The sequence below is a fragment of the Oryctolagus cuniculus genome, chromosome 7 (genome assembly GCF_964237555.1).
Source record: "Oryctolagus cuniculus chromosome 7, mOryCun1.1, whole genome shotgun sequence".
NCBI lineage: Eukaryota > Metazoa > Chordata > Mammalia > Lagomorpha > Leporidae > Oryctolagus > Oryctolagus cuniculus.
The window spans coordinates 113,309,527-113,328,904 of NC_091438.1; the positions used below are offsets into that span (position 1 = coordinate 113,309,527).

General features: G+C 41.4%; 1 protein-coding gene across 22 annotated transcripts in view; it reads right to left on the reverse strand.

Moving 5' to 3' along the window:
* FGGY (FGGY carbohydrate kinase domain containing) overlaps positions 1–19,378 on the reverse strand; it is a 532,663-nt gene that overhangs the window by 125,660 nt on the left and 387,625 nt on the right. For all 22 annotated transcript variants that reach the window (XR_011390684.1, XR_011390683.1, XM_070078420.1 and 19 more), the window contains one exon: positions 5,525–5,599. Coding sequence is in view for 20 of the 22 variants with exons in the window: in XM_070078420.1 (XP_069934521.1) it covers positions 5,525–5,599 (75 nt within the window). In the remaining 2 variants the exon portion in view is untranslated. The remainder of the gene's footprint in view (positions 1–5,524; positions 5,600–19,378) is intronic.

Sequence of the window (19,378 nt, forward strand, 5' to 3'; positions counted from 1 at the left end):
TCCGCCTGTGGCACCCGCACACCGGGTTCTAGTCCCGGTCAGGGCGCCGGATTCTGTCCCGGTTGCCCCTCTTCCAGGCCAGCTCTCTGCTGTGGCCCAGGAATGCAGTGGAGAATGGCCCAAGTACTTGGGCCCTGCACCCACATGGGAGACCAGGAGAAGCACCTGGCTCCTGGCTTCGGATCAGTGCAGTGCTCTGGCCGCAGCGGCCATTGTGGGGTGAACCAATGGCAAAGGAAGACCTTTCTCTCTGTCTCTCTCTCTCACTGTCCACTCTGGCTGTCCAAAAAAAAAAAAAAAATAGCTGGAAATCCTAATTTATTTGAAAGTTGAAAAAACTAACTAAAAAATTCTAAACTCATAGTTCATTTGGGGTAAGGATTAAAAGCAAAAATATGACCTGAGCCAGCCACAAGCTGATGTCTGAGAAAGTGACTCTGGGGAGAAGTGAGGTAGAGGATATTCGGGTGGACAGAGGATCTTTGAGATGTTCAGAGACGGAGCAATTCTGGAAGATGGCACAGTCCTAGGTGTGGACGTGGGAGTGGATTGCTTAGGTAGAGGGAGGAGAAGGCCAGAATAGAAGAGAAAGACAGGGTCTGTGAGGCCAGCATGTCTGTGTGGTTGGTGTGGACACCAAGAAGAAGGTGGGGGTGGGTCGGATAGAGGACGTGAGCCAGTAGTACAGCTTTCTGTGAAAGTGTGATGTGTTGCTGGGAAGGTGGTATCCAAGTGCATAGAGAGAAGACAAAATAGTTTAGCCTGTGGGCAAGAGTGACCATAAATTTGGTCAGGGTTAGGAATAGGGTTTGGGAGTTCAGAATGCCTAGAGTTGGGGCAGGGGAGTGGAGATAAGACAAGGGAAGCCTCCTTTGGCAGGCTGACCAGAGAGCTGACAGCCCCTGTGCATGGAGGTACCTCTGGGGGAGACAGTGGTCACAGGGTGATCTGGAGGCGATTGGGTGTGAAATTCCATTGGTTTGCAATCAAGGATGAAGGCCAGGGGCAGTTGAGGAGCAAAGGGCACAGCAGTCCTAGCCCAGAGGGCTTAGGGTTTGATGAAGCTATTCCTGAATCTGGTAAAAATACCGGGGAGGTGAAACGTGGGCCTCCAAAGATAATCCACAGATGTAGTGTGTTTAAAAAAATTAAAACATGTTGTACTGTATAAAGCCAGATCCTGCTTACTGACTGTGGCTGATTGCCCCCAGATGTTCTTTCTTAAGCTTTTTTGGGGGTCATGAACTCCCTTGAGAATACGATAAAACCTGTTGATCTGACCAGAAAGAAAAGTCACATAGAAAATAGAATTACAAATAACTTCATAAAGCCATCAGATGCCCTTCTGTCAGCCAAGAATCACTTGATGCCCATGGATTCCAAGCAGTCCTAGTCTACTCTGGAGACATGGTCCTGTAATCACTAAGATCGTGAGTACTGAATTCAAAAACTTAACATAATATTCAGGCATTTCACCAATTTTTTGTACCCAGTCTTTCTAAGATACAATTCACATTTTTGAATGCGAATAACCATACTATATTCATTCAGTAGAAAAGTCTATAGATGATCAGAAATAATATGAGATGATATGCTAAAAAAATTAAAAATATGGTCTTCAGTTTGGTGAAATACAGAAATATCTACCTTGCAAGGTTGTTGCCAAAGGCAGTCTATGTCTAATTCACAGAGGCGTGTACAGCACTTACAAATGAGCCATTTTGGTTATTTGTTCTATGCCAGACACTCTGCTGTGAACATTAATGTCATCTCTTACCTTATCACAAACTCAAAACCTGCTATTATTATCCCTACTTAGGAGTTATATCATTTACCTGAGGTAATGCAGTCCCTATGGGAGGGAGGGTTACTGCCTCCCAATATGCATGGAAATGCCATGTAAAACTGATATGTTCAAAACCAAGGACCTGGGGCCACATGATCAGCAGGCCTGAAACTAGGATATAATACAAAGCACATTTCCTGGGAAAAGCCAAGGAAGGATCCAAACAAGGAGCATTCCCTCTGAGAGGCTGTGACTGTGTCTCTCCAGTGTGTGACACTGCGGGCCTGGTGGTTCTTCACAGGGCATTCCCTTCTGGTGCCCCAGGCTCCACTCTTTGTAGCATTCCACCCTCCTGAAATGCCCTGCCAAAGGGCTTTGTGCAAAAATGATTTTGTGTTCACCTTTCTGGAAAAAATGTTTTCACACAGAAATTTAAATAAAGATTAGGCTATTCCTCTGAGAATGTACAGAACCAAATGCAAATCAAGAGACTTCAAATGCAAATAGTACTTTACAAGGGCCCATTCTGCAAAGCAAACTGCAGATGAACAGGCTATGGATAAACTGAGTGGCTGACAGGTCTTTCAATTAAGTGTGATGAAGAAAGAACTTTACTCCACGGAAGGTTCTGAACAGTCCTGAGTTAACTTCATCACAATCTCTCTTTGATTTCATTCCATTCCTACAACAAACTAACAGCAAATATTACCATAGAGAGGACTTTGCTTCACTTTAATTTGTCGACAACAAATATGTGCTAGAGTAGTGACAGGGCCAATGTAAAAAGTAAAAAAAAAAAAATTTCCAAGTTGAACATTATGGAAAAATATCTATTATCAGAATGCTGCATTAAAATGCATATTTTGGACTAAAACATTGCACACTCAGATATTTTTGTGAAACAGACAATCCCTTACAATTCAATTGACTCTGTAATACTGAAAAGTCTGTCTTGAAAATGTGGCACAGAGGGTTAACACCCTGGCCTCAGGCACTGGCATCCCATATGGGAGCCGGTTAGAGACCCAGTTGCTCCACTTCCAATTCAGCACTCTGCTATGGCCTGGCCTGGGAAAGCAGCAGAAGTTGGCCCAAGTCCTTGGACCCTTGCACCAGTGTGGGAGACCAGGTAAGAAGCTCCTGGCTCCTGGCTTCTGATTGGCACAGCTCTGGGGTTGCAGGCATCTGGGGAGTGAACCAGTGGATGCAAGACCTCTTTCTCTGCCTCTCCTCTCTCTGTGTAGCTCTGACTTTCAAATAAATAAATAAATCTTTTAAAAAAAGAAAGAAAATACCTTCCCTTCATGGTATTATAAATATTATTAAGATAATAGAATAAATATGATAGCCTTTAATTTATGTATGCATATATTTATGCATGCAAGATTGATTTTCCCAATGTATGGTACTTGGGACAATAGAGCCGTCTTTCTCCACTCTCTCACCTGCATTATACACTCCTGGACTTCCGCTGCAGTGCTCTTACCAGGAAAGGAAAGTGCGAGTCATACCAGGAGAAATTAATGAATTTTCTAATATGTGTTAAGCAAAATCTGCTTTGAGGATGGCTGAAGGTTATTTCATCATTTTGGCTTTTATGAATACATCAAAGAAAAATGCAGCATGGTCAAGTGGAAAAGAAACAGAGCCTCAGACTGAGACCAGTAGAGGTTCAATTCTAAGTTCTGCACATGAGCTGTTTGACCTTGACAAAAATGCTCTGCCCTCCATATGTAAAATGAGGATAATCTCATCTACTGACAGGCTTACTGTTCTAAACAACACAGAGGTGAAGCACTCTGCAGCCTAGCACAGACACAGTGTCCCATGAAAAGATATGGTCATTACTATCATGTGATGCTGCTCCTTGGCTCATCCTGTTTGGCCTCGTCCTTCATGCCCAATGTCCTTGGCATGTCTTCAGAAGGGTGAATGTCACAAAGCTCTGGTTTTCCAGGATTATCCACTTCAGTGCAAGGGACTCATTCCACTATGTGACTTTCGTACATTAATATTAATTAATCATAAAGTTCCTAGTTTTATAGAAAGCCATGTGTTCAACTCTGCCACATATAGCTAGCTATGTGGCCATGAGAAGTGAGGCTTTATTTTTCTTTTTTTTTTAAAAATTTTTATTTACTTGAAAGGCAGAGTGACAGACACAGAGAGACAGAGATTTTTCATCGCTAGTTCACTTTCCAAATACCCACAACAGCTGGGGCTAGGCCAGGCTGAAGCCAGGAGCGAGGAATTCCATCTGAGATCTGGATCTCTCACATAGGTGGCAGGAACCCAAGTACTTGGGCCATTATTCACTGCCTTCCAGGTGCATTAGCAGGAAACTGGATTAGAAGTGGAGGAGCCAGGACTTGAACAGCACTCTGATGTAGGATGTGGGCATCACAAATGGCTTAACCCCGTGCACCACAATGCCTGTCCTGAGGTTTAGGTTTCCCATCTGTGGAATGGGGATTATAATTCCTATTTTATAACATTGAATCAGATAATGTAAGTGAAGGACTCAGCACTATGCCTGGTATATAATGAACACCTTTGAACTATTTATCGTCATCATCATCATCATCACCATAAAAATAGGATCACTAAATAACTGTCTTTATAATGGATGTGACACTTTTGTTTTCCATTTTCATCTTACTAGAATCTCTTTCATTTTGAGAGATGTCAGAATTACCTGGTTTTGTTCAAGTTTCCATACATACAACTCTGATTTCACTGAACTGGCCAGTCTATTAAATCACCAAGAAAGTTGCTTCAGGAAAATATAACCAAACCAGTCTGTGATCTAAAAGGATGAACAGCTTGGCTGATTCTCTACTCATATACATATTGTATTGTGCAAATATGACATATGGAATGAATCTGAACATTCAAAATCCTTTGTTAGTGATATGGATAAGTAGGCATATAGCTCTATTGTTTAACATAATGAGGTTATGTTTTTAACATAAAAACAGTTGTACATTGTCCATATAGCATTAGCAAACAATAATAAGTACAATAAGTACACTACTGAAAAATAAACTTATTCTGTGGTTCAATAGCTTTGGTGTACTTACCTACTATGAAACACTGAAAACAACCAATGCCTTTAAAATGCATATAGAAAGTTCTAACACAGCAGGCATATAACCTGATGAGTATGATTTCAGGGTTTAGACCTCCTGTAGCCCATTCACCTCTAGACAAAAAGGCTCCTGAGACAATGTTTGAGCTTCTAAGACTTTGTTCTCATTCTCCTGTTCTTCCTTAACAGTCCTAACCTCTTATTTTAGCAGCTACTTAGTGAAAAACAAGCACTCTCATTTTCTAAGGAAGCTTGCCACTTAAAAGAATCCTACAGTGAATCCTTTCGTAATGTGAACAATACCATGTAGTTCAAAAGTTTGGGCCTTTCTTAATTAAGCAAGCATATATGGCAAGTGCTTGCTTGCTTGCTTCTATTTATATGAATTTAGAAGACAAATTAGATAAATAACACTGATGATTAATGACTTGAATTCCTTTTAGCTTTCAGTGTGTGAGGTTTTTAGTAAAGCAGGTGAGGTCCTTAAGCAACATTTCCTTCCAGACAGATGAGCATCTCTTTCTGGCAAGCTCCCTTTTAACTAAGAATCTCCGTCACAAAAGCATATGATTGATATTCTGGCGAGCATGAGGCCTAGGGTATGTTGATAGCCCCAGGTCTCTTTAACATGGGATTAAAGTGTAGCTTACAGCAATGGCTTGAACTGTGGCCAGGTAGAGAATGGCAAGATCATCGAGGTCCTGGGACAGCTTCAATCCAGTGACCTGTAGGGATGAAGACAAGAGAAGAAGGTGGTGACCAAAAGAACATATCTTAGATATATCTGAGACAGTTCCCAGGAAACACATTGACATGCATTTCTTGCTAAAACAAGTTCATATGCAAATCCCCCTTTTTGTGAGTTGAACGTGAAATGCCTACTAAATCATTTAATCTCCAGACTTGGAAAAACTATTCCTTCTCTCCCCACCCCACCCCCCATCCCCACCAAAAAAAATGCCTGTCCTTGGATTGAAAAGAAACAAGACAAAATGAATACTGGAGAAAGATTGTGTTTGATATTTCTTAGCATGGAATTAATGTTTTTCTTTTAAAGAAATTCTCCTTCTTACAAATACTAATTTCCTGTGGCTTACAAGACATCAACATGTTAACAGTGGCATTCCAGTACAAGATGATCTTATTCTAAATTCTGCTACTGTCAAAAATCAGTGTAACAGCACCCAAGGGGTATTCAGGGTAAAATAATATGTCTCCTATAAATGTTATACCTACTAGGGGATAATTTAGAATATGTGGTTTGCAAGGGAATCCCATTAAAGTCAATCAGAACCATATGCTTAGCAAGAATATGCCAGTCTCTAAGAGGCTCCAGAGCTGATCAAGATGCTGGGTTTGGATGCCATCAAGACTTGTTCACAGTCCCACCTTTTCATCTCTTAGTCATTAAGGTGTTCTCCGTGGCATTTCCAGTGAAGGTTGATGATTTCTTTAAGCCTAGCCTGAACTACTATTGTTCACTTAAGATTTTCACATGATAAAATTAATCTATACAGCATGCATTTACTTGGTTCCTGCAGTGTGTATGGTCCTAAGCTCAACCTGATGTGGTTGCATAAAAACAGGTCTGTCTGGGGTCCTGTCCCTCTCCTTCTCCAGCTCCCTTTGATTACCCTCCCAGGTTCCACCCTCAATCAGAACTGGCCTATTGGAGGGCACAGACACCACTCAGGTGCTCAGACCAGAAACCTGGGAGTCTTCTTTCTTGACTTCTTCCTCCTTTCCTGCATTTACTCAGTCTCCACGTCCTGTATCTTTTTCTTCCCGAATTCTTTTTGAATCCATCTCCCCTTCTTCATCCTCACTGTGACTCTCTTCCTTAACCCATGTCACCATTATATCTTTCCTGCTTTCTGATATAGTGCCTGAGAAATCGTCCTCTTAGAAACTGTGCTGTTCTCTACCATGGAGTCACAGTGTTTGCTTTCAAATGCAGATCTGATCATGTCTCTCCCTTTTAAAAATTCTCTCATTGCCCTTATTTCACAGTAGGAATGGACTGTGGACTACTCCCTGCTTACCTCCCCAGACTTCTACTAAATACTTGCTCTTCCTTACATGGCATCCTATGCTCCTGCTATTCTGAATTGCATATCTAAGTCTGTTGATGAGGGGATTCCTAAACTGAGTAGAGCTACCTGCTCATAGTTTTTATTGGAAAATAATTGAGCAACTGGAAGAAAACAATGGCTTTTGGAAGATGGAAAGTTTGAATGAGAGACAAGGGAGGAATTCTGTGGATGCCTCTTCCCAAGCCAAAATTGAGATGGAACATCTCTCATATAAAGCTCCCTGGGGGAACTTAGCATACAGTAAGAATGCTGGAGTCAGTACAGAGCAGGAGTAACACTGGTACCACAGAGCTGCATTTCACAGGTAAGCAGAGGATTGGCCTAAGGGAACGCTGCAAGTGGAAAGCAGAAGCCCAGTGTTCTGATGGGCTTTGCTTGTCTCATTCACTGCAGTGTCTCCAGGCCTCTGCTGTGCCTGGCACATGGTAGACACTTGGTTATTATCTGTTGAATGTGAGAACTGTGACAACTCAAAGCCCCTTTTCTACTTTTGTACACCACTTGCACCTAGTATCCTCTCCTGTTCTGTCAATGTATACAGTTATAAGTGAACAATATTACTGCCTGGCTCCTCACAGAGGGGAGGGAGGATTTCCCCCACGCTCCCAGAGAGAAGGGCACTGGAAGAACACTTTTAGTCACTTACTGCACACTCCCAATCTCCTACCGCATCCCACACTTTCTCTTCCTCTTTAGAGGAGTGGCTTAGATGACTCTGAAGTAAAAGTATGTGTCCTTTTAGTTCCTATGATACTATCATATGAATTAGAAGAAGGCACTCCATCAGGGACAATGAATTATAAAAAGATACAGAGTACATAGGATTTCAGTCTTGGCCTAAGTTCTCTCACTGAATGCTTTGTGTGGGCAACCTGCTCAGTGCAGGCAGTGGTCCTGGATTAAGATCACCAATCAATCAAGAATGTGCTCATGCTGGCTCTTGCATCACTTCTCCCCCTTACCCACTGTTCTGGCCTGTCCTCAACAGCACCTCTGTGTCTGCTAGGGAAGTTCACTGGGATATGGCTTAGGATTTCTTTCCCAGAACCAGTCCAAGAAGTTAACTCTCTTTAGTCATCAATGGCATATGCGTCATGTCAGTATCATCTGTGTCATTTTATCCACAGTTAGGTCCTGAAGACCAGAACTGGATTACCTGTGATAGGTGGAACTTCAGCATATAAATGTATTCCCCTATCAATATGGATGAGGAACCCAGTTCTTTATGTAATAATGTTAATATAACTGGTTCTGAAATCTTTCTCAGCTAGTATGAACCATGGGAGAGAAGGAGTGCGCTATAACTGGATGGAAGTTCATTAATCTCCAGAAGATATTCATGAGAACTTCCAAAGAGCACTAGTATTCAAGCAAAAAGATACCATGAACCCTTAACTAAATTCCTAGTGACTCCACAGCCCAGAAATCACAGAGTAGAAAAGAAAGGAAAATTTTTATCAGAAACTGAGAATGAAATAATCAATGCAACTGAGCACTAAATTTAACTCGTGAACTTGTAAGCAGCTATGCAAAAAGGATCACGTGATAGGGTACATGATGTTTTCAATAAATAAAACACAGCTATCCTTCAAGACAGATGAAGTTAATCCTGAGAAGAAGTTCCAGAAGGCATTTATTACATAGATCATGATATGCAAGGCACCCCGTTTCAAAAGAGAAGAAACAGCTCTCCTATAGCTATTTTCAATGTTCCATCACCACTAACACCAGAGGCAGGGTCTTGAAATGGGATGGAGTGTAAAGCATGTCTCTCTCATGTGCAAAGACACCATGGTCTGAAGTCTCTGTTTCTAAGGCATCTTACCTGGTACACAGATGGAGATGCCAGAAAGGCAAATGATCACCTAGTCCATGAGATTCTCTCTCTTATATCAGGGACCTTGGCACTGCTTTGGCAAAAGTTAACTGGCAGCCAGGAAAAGATGGCACTGAGTACTTGCCATGGGGATCACCTGGGAGGCTAAAGAGGCTCTTGGGGAGCTGCACTGGAAGGTTTCAAAGATAGACATATGTATGTGTGTATGTATGTGAGTATGTATGTATGTATGTAAGTGTAAGGCAGAGATGTATGTGCATATGACAGAGAGAGGAAGCAAACACACACACACACACAGAGAAAGAGAGAGACAGAATATCTTTGATCCACCGGTTCATTCCTCAAGTGGCTGTAATGGCTGGGGTAGGGCCAGCAGGAAGCCAAGAGTCAGGAAGTCTATCCTGGTCTCCCATGTGGATGGCAGGAACCCAAGTACCTGGGCCATCATTTGCAGCTTCCCCAGGTGCATTAGCAAGGAGTTGGATAGGAACTGGAGCATGTGGGACTCAAATAAGCACTCTAATATGGGAGGCTGGCATCAAGGGTAATGGTTTAATCCACTGCACCATGATGCCAGCCCAACATGTGCCTATTTTGAATGTTTGGGCAAAACAGTCCAATGTGTGAGGAAACACAATGGGAGAAATGTTAATAGTACTCACATTTTAATTTATTTTGGCAATTGTATAATGAGGAGAAGTGTAAGATGAAGCACCTATAATTAATATTTAGAGATGGGTAAAAGCTGCTTATGGTGGCCAAAAAATGTGAAAAATTACAATAGATCATTTTAACAGCCAAGATTATGGATATGAGATATTTATGTAAATATGGGGATTTTTGAGCTTGGAATAAAATTGTAGATGAATGGAAAGATAATGGGCTTTGAAGGATGTCACCTATTTTTTTTTTTTTTTTTTTGGTTATTTGACAGGTAGAGTTATAGACAGTGAGAGAGAGACAAAGAGAAAGGTCTTCCTTCCATTGGTTCACTCCCCAAATGGCCGCTATGGCCAGTGCTGCGCCGATCCGAAGCCAGGAGGCGGGTGCTTCTTCCTGGTCTCCCATGTGGGTGCAGGCGCCCAAGCACTTGGGCCATCCTCCACTGCCCTCCCGGGCCACAGCAGGGAGCTGGAGTGGAAGAGGAGCAACCGGGACTAGAACCCGGCGGTCATATGGGGTGCCGGTGCCACAAGGCAGAGGATTAACCAAGTGAGCCACAGTGCTGCCCCCAACCCCCCTTTTTGTCACCTGTGTTTAAGTCATGACATTCTTTCTAACTAGATACATGGCCCCATGTAAGTCTTGGAGTTTCTCCAAGTTTTAATATTTTCATCTGCAAAGTAGGAATAACTATTTCAGAGTATTTTTGTGAGCATTAAATTGGATGTCATTTTCAAAGGGCCTTTTACATTTTTCAATAAGCTGTACTGAGTCTAGAAGAACTGGATACCCCTTATGTTCTTGTAGAACCAACAATGCACACATAGGTCGTACTCAGTGTTTATTTTCTTTCCCTTTACCTTAATAAATGTTCATTCTCTTTTTTTTGGATTGCATGAGAGCTCAATCTCATTCATTCCTTGGGAAACGACAATAAAATATCTCCTTCCACATTCCATAACCATGGCCAGAGTATGAACCAGAGACTCTCTATACTTGCTGACCAGTGAGGAGTAGCCAGGCAGAAGGTAAGTTGGTGGTCAGCATCAGAATCACAAGGTTCAAAGTATAGCTATCTAGGAGTACGGAGATGCAGTATATTCAAGGAGAGCACAGAGAGGGACCCACTTCTCAGTACTCCTTGGCAGAGCCTTAGTCATTACCGACCTCTACATCCCAATTTACTCCATAAAGAATAAAGACAGATGAGAACTCTTCACCCTGGACTCAACTTAAATCTTGCTGTTATTTAGTAGGGTATGAACCTGGGCACATCTCTTAACTCTTTTCTGGGACCCTGCACCAAATTTACTGAACTTTTGGTGTAGGTTCAGCAATTTGCAATTTTTCAAGGTCCTAACACACAATACTTGTGCAAACATTTGCCCCCAAACATTGATATTATAAATTACAGGTTCATAGACCCAAACATAGTTGAGATTGTTAATACATGTATTAGTAATTCAATTAACTTTTTCCTTCCCAGTTATCAAAGGAATTGAGTATGTTATTAAGGAAAAACAAGGCTTAAGCTGAAATGACAATCAAAGGTTCAAAGGAGAAGGACCCCACTGCTGGCGTTGAAGATGGAGATGGGATGTGGGTAATCTTTAGGAGCTTAGAAGAACCCTTCATTCATAGTCAGAAAAGGAATGAAGACCTTAGTCCAACAAATGCATGGAACTGAATGCAGCCAACAACCTGAATGAGTTTGGAAGCAGACTATTCTCAGAACCTCCTAATGTCCCTGGTTTGGGCACTGTGAAAACTGGAGCAGGGAAATGAGTTGAGCCAGCCTGGAATTCTGACCTACAGAACTCTGAGATAATAAATTTAAGCTACTACATTTGTGGTAATTTATAACTGCAGTAACAGACAAGAAATACATCCACTACAGCTAGATGATGGACTGGCCTTCTTTTTTACAACCATATCCTGTTGATAAAGTCTACACCATACAACACAAGTTTGTTATATGTTTTTTATCCAGTGCACTGGGTACTGCAAGCCCTTGATTCTTCTGTTTCTGAGGCCCTACATCTAAGTTATTCTGATATGCTCCTGTGCCTGGAACCCAGAGCTACTCCGTGCAACTGTTGTGTCAGCATGCCAACTCCGATGCCATCCTTAGTCCTTTGGTCTTAGTTTTTTCCCATTGTTTATCTCCTGGACCCCCCCTAGCAACTTCTAGAGTCACCCTTCAGCCTTTCATTATGCTACACTACTTGGGGACAGACTCATGTTCAATGTATATAGGAATCACTAAAAAAGGAATGTCTTACTTTGTGGTGTAACTTAAAAATTTACTGAAATGAGGAATATGGCAGGTGCATTGAAAATAGAGCAGAAAGAGTGAGAAATACATAAATATCTCATCAGGCTATTTTTCCCAAAAGAATGGCACTGGTCCAAGTTTGAACTGACTTTTAATTCTATTTCTACTCTTTTCTCCTCTTCATAAATTACATAAACTCCTTAAACCTCATTTTTTCTCCTTTTAAAATGGAGCAACACATTATCTTGCAAGGTTATGTTAATGGTGCCTGTGGAGCACTGACATGGTGCCTGACACATCAGGTACTTAAAACATAGGAGCTGTTATATAGGGCAATGCCAGCTTCATTTTCTTAGGTCAATGAGGACACTCATTCTCAGAAAAAGCAATTAGATGACACTAAGAATACTAAGCTTTGTCACTGGGTTTGATTTTTCATAAGCAAAAACAATATGGGAAAATAGCTGAATAAAAGCAATATTGGGTAACAACCAAAACATCAACAAACTCATGTCTAAGAATCCATGTTTTCAAGACTTATAAATACATCATTGGAAATCTTCTTCCATTAGCTCATGAGCTTTCAGCTCCATCATCCATCTCTCTATCAGAAGAACCCAGGGGTATAACAGCTGGCTTCAGCCAAGCCCTTGGCAACACTTGCCTGATTTGCTGACTCCTTTCACAGATCAGTCTGTTCAGCCTGTCTCTATCTAGGGTTTGTCTCCTGGGAGCTTGCTAAGTCCTTGAAATTGCTCCTTCCTGAATCTCTCCCAGTTGCCCACATGCATGCTTGCCCTGTGCTTAGTTTGAAGAGTTGTACGAGTGGTACTCCACCTTTCCCAAATTTGAGAATCTTGTGGCCTGATGTTAGAAATCAAAGCTCTTCAAAGAACCAGAAAATAACTTTCCATTCCATGGAGTGCTCTACTTCCAAAATGAAGTGAAGAAAACACCTTTCAGCTCATGAATATGGTGTTCTCATGGCATGATGGGTCTCCGAAGTAATCTGCTTCTTGGAATGGGCGTTTCAGGAAAAGAATAAAAAAACAAACAAACCCTACCACCACCAAAACAAAGAGGTCATGAGAATCTGCAAATAGAGCCAGGCCATATAAACAGAAAGGCAAGGATTCTTTCAAAATTTCTGTAACATTAGTTATTTTGGAGGATACACCAAATTTGAGTTTCCTGTTGGGTTGATGAGAAAACTGAAGGCTTAAGTGCAGAGAAGCCCAGGCTCCAGATCTGCCTGGTACCTGCTTGCTCTAATGGAAGAAGGCTGCTCAGTCCTCTGCCTGGTGTTAGCTGGTGAGTTCAGTCAGTTTCGGGGCTAAGGTGGAGGGGCCATAGCTGACCTCTCAGTATCCAAAAGGTACACTTAGAATCCTGCTGGCCATCTTGTAAACATGCAAGTGAGGACCACCACACATGAGCTACAGATCCAGATGTACTGTGTGCTCATCACCATGACAGTACCTGTCCCCCTTTTTTACTCTAACAATGACCCTGAAAAGATACCTCAGCTGCTCCTGCTTACTGATGAGCAGACTGACCTCACAGTGCTAACCTGCCAATGGTCAAAAAGTATCTTGTCAAGCCAAAAGGAAAACATAGGTTTGGGTTCAAAATCTTGGCTCTCTTTACTGCTTCATCAACTACTCAAGATAAGAAGAATAATGCAAAAATACCTAAAACATGCAACTATTTCTGTTGGTATTTAGCTTCATCTGTTTTTCTGGTGACTATGTCACTTTTTAATTTTTCTTTTGTTTTTGTTTAAATGTTGAGAGGCAGAGAGAAAGAGACAGAGACAGAGAGGTGTAGGGAAAGAGACAGAATGTTCCTCTACTGGTTCAGGCTGGGGCTGCAGGTGGAAACCAGGAACTCCTATGGGTGGCAGGAACACAACCACTTGAGTTATCACTTCTGTTTCCCAGGGTGTACATAGTGGCAGGAATCTGAAATCAAAAGCTGGAGCTGGGAGTCAAACTCAGGCACTCTGATGTGAGATGCAGGCCTTCTGATGGGTGTCTTAACAGCTACGCCAAATTCCTGCCTCATGTCATTAATTTAAAAGTAAGCTTTTCTCTTTTTGTCTTGTTTTGAAGGAATGTACACTCACCAGTAGTAAGTATTTTGATACTGATTGTTGTTTGTCAAGCTTGTGCCTCTTTTATATAATCGTATGTGCAGTTTCATTTATCAAATACAAAGGAGAGTTATTTACATATGTGCCTAGTCACACAATGAGGACACAACTATTGCCAAAACAAAAGTAAAATTATTTTATCGAGCATAAAAGGAAGATTCCTGGCTTATGTCCTATTCCTACTTAAGAAGGTAGACACCAAAAGTGGAAGGTTTTAATGCCAGGTCAAAGGAAGAGTTTTGAAATCTGAGTCAGTGGGGGTGGGAAGGAAACTAGATCATTACCAAAAAGACACAGGGTCAGAGTTTAAATCCAAAGGCCGGGGTAATGTTCAACTAGGAAGAGGCTTGGCAAGGTTGGTGGTCAGACGCCCAGAGGAACAGGGAATAGGCTAACAAATGTGCCTCAGTATTAGACTATGAGTGATGGATATCTTGGGACTCCTTTATCTACAGCCCTGAATATACCTTAAAAAGTCCCAAGTTAGGAGGTAAGGCAGCATCCTGAGGTTATGCATCTTAAAAGTCAGGATTCTTATTTCTATTTAATCAACGCCACTTCTTGGCAGTGTGACGCTGGGCAGATCACTGTCTGTTCCTCATTTAGCAAATTAAGATTGAAGTCTCTGGCCATAAGGCAGTTAATTGGTGCCAGTCTCTTACCTAGTCACTGTTGAGACTGAAAAAGTAAATAAGATATGTTTCCTATCTTCAAAATGTTTTTAAAGTTTTTTAAAAGATTTATTTATTTGAAAGTCAGAGACCCAGAAGAGAGAGAGAGAGAGAGAGAGAGAGAGAGAGAGAATCTCCCATCTCATTGGTTCACTCTCCAAATGGCGACAACAGCCAGGGATGGACCTGGCCAAAGCCAGGAGCCAGGAACTCCATCAGGTCTCCAACATGGGTGGCAAGGTCCCAAGAATTTGGGCCATCAACCACTGCTTTTTCATGCACACTGGCAGGGAACTGGATCAGAAGCGGAGCAGCTGGGACTTGAATCAATACTCCGATATGTGTGTCACAATGCTGGCCCCAAGGACAGTCTTGATCTTTCTTTTTTCCATTGAAAATTATATTCCTTATTGCTTTTACTGTAAGTTTTAACTTTGCTACTGCATTTTTAATTGTCTTGTGATCTTTATCATTTCCCTTTTCTCATTTAGTTTTCCTTTCATCTTAAGTCATCTTTTCCTAAAATGTGTCTGTCCTTTTCATAGAGGTCTGTTTATAAAAAAGTATCATTGAATATGCAAAGGCATTCTCTTATATTTTCTTTCAGTTTCTGTAGTAAATAATTTTCAAGAGGCCTTTCCTTCAGTGTTCAAAATGGTATTTCTTTGTCTTTGTATGCAATGTTTTCCCTATGGGACTCATTATTTACATTCACTGTAACTAATGAGCTATACACATCATATTCAGTATTTCCCAGCAAATGGTGCCCATGATCCAGTCTTAGCCCGACTCATGGTGTACTTGGGTTTGCCTCTTCAGATCTACAGCTAGATGCCAATATCAGAATGAAGCAGTTTTTATTTTCTGTAGCTTTGTAGGACTGAGGTAGATCACCAGTGCCTGGCTTTTTAACCCAAGAACAGACAGTGTAAAACTATTCTACTCAGTTTTCCAAATTCACAGCTACCAGACCTTTTTCTCTCTCTGCACCAGAAGCATAAGTTTTACTCAGGAAGCTTAGGAGGCAAGCAAGCCATCACTGTTCATCGTAACTCATGCTTCCTGTCCAGCAGGCTGCTTGGGCTGGCAGCTTCCAGATGTATTGAAATGGAAGGGAAGACATGCACCCGGTCATGGAAGAAGGAGCTAGGAAATTCATCTCCTTGGCTGCTTCCAAAACAACAAAACTAATGACAAAACTTAACCAGCAGCAGCAGAGTAGAGGGCTGGCTGTTCTGTTTTCTGGCTGCAAAGGACCTTGTGTTTGTAAGCTAAGGAGCAGAAGGTGGAAAAGCTCATAGTTTTTCATGACTGTAGGTGTATTTTGTTCATGTGCCATATATTTGTCAGTTATATTATGTTTTTATTTATTTTATTACTATTTTTCCCCTGTTACTCTTCTAGATTCTGAAAAATCTCCCCAAATTCTTCTTGGGACTGTTAACCCTAGTTTTCCTAGTTGAATGTCATCCTAAGTTTCAAAGTTGACATGAGTTAATGCTTTGTTTGCATCTCTACTGGTATTGTCAAGTGAAGTAGAGGAAGATAGCATCAGGGTTTGCTGGCCAAATGCCACTCAATAAAAACTGCAAGAGTTATATGTGTATTGGGCACCTCCTAGGCTTGCATAATTGTCTAAGTGACACAGATACAGACATCCTCATACATATACAGTTGTTACTGTGTTCCCTACTTTTATGTGAATTTAAGATAGGTGATTTTTTGTGTTTTTTTTTTTTTTTCATTCTATAGGCTGAGCATAGGCCCCCACATAGTGAGGAGCTCAATAAAAATGTACTGAATGGACAATTGAGCAAAGGAGAGAGACAAATCAAGTGAAGGAAGAGGAACTAAGAAGTGAAAAGCAGCTGAGCAGGGTCTCTAGAAACGCATTTTCTTTCTTTATTCCCTAGTTAAATGCTAGGTACAATCCATCATTGGTTAGTCAATGAAAGAGCCAAGGCCATAGACATTCATACGACATGCTCCCTCTTCCCTCTGGAACATGACACACTCTATGATTCCCAAATCCTCTTCCCTGCTTCTCTCAGGGCCAACTTCCTACCTGAGGACTTTTCCGCTGCTAAGGTTGAGCATTACCTTCCCTACATCTAAACAGCCTTGGCCATGAGTGACACCTGGAACTTGACCCAACTTCCCATTGCCTATTTAGATACACTGCCTGCTTCCAAAGATAGTAAGTAATATGCCTGAGGGCTGGTATTACGTCTAATGAATCATGTCTTCTATTGATATTGGACTGCCCCTTTCAGTTCCTGCTTTCTCAGGAAAATCACTGAACATGATAACACTGTGTTGGCCTGATTGATTCTAAACTCCTCCAACAATCACTTGCCTTGCCAGCATTTCTACATACCAGCTCCCTCCTACCTAATCCACCAAGTTCCCACTCAAACTCTAGTCAAGGAGGCAGATTTAAACCATTTCTCCTGTCCCCTGCTGGCCAGTAGTAAAGCTTTTCTCTTCTGACTGGCATCCCTGACTGCAACAGGGAACAATAGGCAGTGAATGTACTTTGTCCTTTGACACCACCAAGTACAAAAGGGTCTGTATTTGTTTGACAGACAAATGTACTCATAGTAAGAGTCAGTAGACATTTACTCCATTTGGTTTCAGTAGAATGCTTATATGTTTATTTTTTCTAAAGCAACAAATGATGTGTTTATTTACTCCATGTTGCCCATAAGCTATCAATAAGTACATGTTAAAAACTTATTATTTGGTTAGAGAAATGTTTCAGGAGCTTAAAAGAATAAACTACATATGGCTCCTGCCATAATGGGATCATCTTGACACTTTCAGTTGCTATTAACATTTATCCAACACTTCCTTCTTCTTCAAACATGCTTCATGGGTGTATGAATTACTGTATCTTACCATATTTATAGCAGTGCTTGGTATCACTAGATACCCAATGAATACTTATTGAATAAATGCTAGATTTAGGACTGGCAAAAGATATCCCATGTAATACTACTGTAGGTTCTGGCAAACAATAAGTAATAATGTTGTATATTTTGAAGAAAGGATAACACAATAATAGAAGACTTTCAGGGAGATTATTTTTATGTTATTCAAAATTTGATTAAAAGAACGAGGTTGGGGGGGATCTTAAACCCAGAATTACCTTTCTTTTATCTTATCTAGGTTACCTTTTCCTTTCAGTATTAGGGTGGCAAATTCATGGAGTGATAGTCATTCCATTGTGAGCCTCACCCAAGGACAGTTAAAAAGGGAAATCGCCAATGAGAAATATGAAGTGATATGAGTTGTATTTATAAAACAAAACTTTTTAGAAAACTAAACATTGCAGGATCTTTAAGTACAACTGGGCACAAATCCCCATGCAAGAAGTGCATTTCAGTGAGCACATACTTATTCTAACGAGATGGGAATTCCTCAAAAATATTCAGTTAACCCCTTTGGAATAACATTCTGCACCTGAGTCAGCTTTATTAGATGTATACTTATATTGATAACTCATTGGTTCTTGGAGTTTGGGTTTCCTTTCTGGAAACAGACAAAGGCATTGGGAGACATGGTACCTGATATGCTGGCTATTGAAGCTGGATACAGGGGATGTTGGCATGGAAACCTCCTAGGCCTATCTGACTCCAGAGCTGTGATCATTTAGCTATGCAAACTCGCTGTGTCTTCATTTTAGCTGTTTAACTTCCCTAACATTTTCAGTATCTAACTATATTTGGCTTCAGATATTTGTCTGTCATTAAGCTCTCATACCCATGTAAAATGTGTTCATCTTCTACCCTCTGTTTACACAAAGAGAGTTAGTTATCTCTAAAGCACGGCTTCCTAGCTGCAGCCTGTTGCCACATGGTCCTCTCTGGATATTTCTCTTCTGCTTCCACAGGTCAAATAAGGAGGCCAACTCATGATTTGTTTTGTCAGCATGATTCCTGGACTCAAGACAAATATAACTTTTGCTATGTCCAATTTTCTTTTCGTTTTTTTTAAACCATAACTCCCTTTTATTAGCAAAAGTTGATTATGTCAAGCAAATAATGAAAATAGAGTTCCAGTCTTCTTCTTGGCATCAAAAATATTAAAACAATCTCATTAAAATTAGCCACAAAACCAAAGTATGTTGAGTCTTGAGGTTCTTGGAGCCAACAGGCTTGTTCTACTCTCATGCAGCCACCTGTGCGTGAACTTGCACTGCTCACAGCCTCTGTGCTGATTCCTTGAAGCCGTAATTCCCCCCACACTGGAATGCTCAACTTCCTGACATCCTCCTGGGTTCTGCATGCATGCCTTACTTTCTTATATGTGGTCTTACTTAGCCTCTTGAGACTGAAGTTTAGCTCTTCTTCTTCTCATTCTCCTTCTTCTTAAGATTTACTTATTTACTTGAAACTCAGAGTAAGAGAGAAAGAGAGGAAGAGATGGAGAAAGAAAGAGATCTTTCATTCTCTGGTTCATTCCCCCAGATGATTGCAACAGCCAGGGATGAGCCAGGCTGAAGCCAGGAGCCAGGAGCTTCTTCTGGGCCTCCCAGTGGGTGGCAGGGGTGTAAACACTTCGGCCATCTCCCGCTGCTTTACCCAAGTCATTAGCAGGGAGCTGGATCAGAAGCAGGGCAGCTGAGACATGCACTGGTGCTGCAGGTCATGGCTTTACTACGTCACAATGCCAGTCCCTTAGTTCTGCTTCTTTAGCTTTAACGTGCTTCCCCCATCCTCCTACAGTCTTACCTGGTCTCCTTGATGTTAAATGCTGAGCTCAGCCTGGCCCCTTCAGGAAGACCTAGAATCCCCATATGGGAAGTGACCCC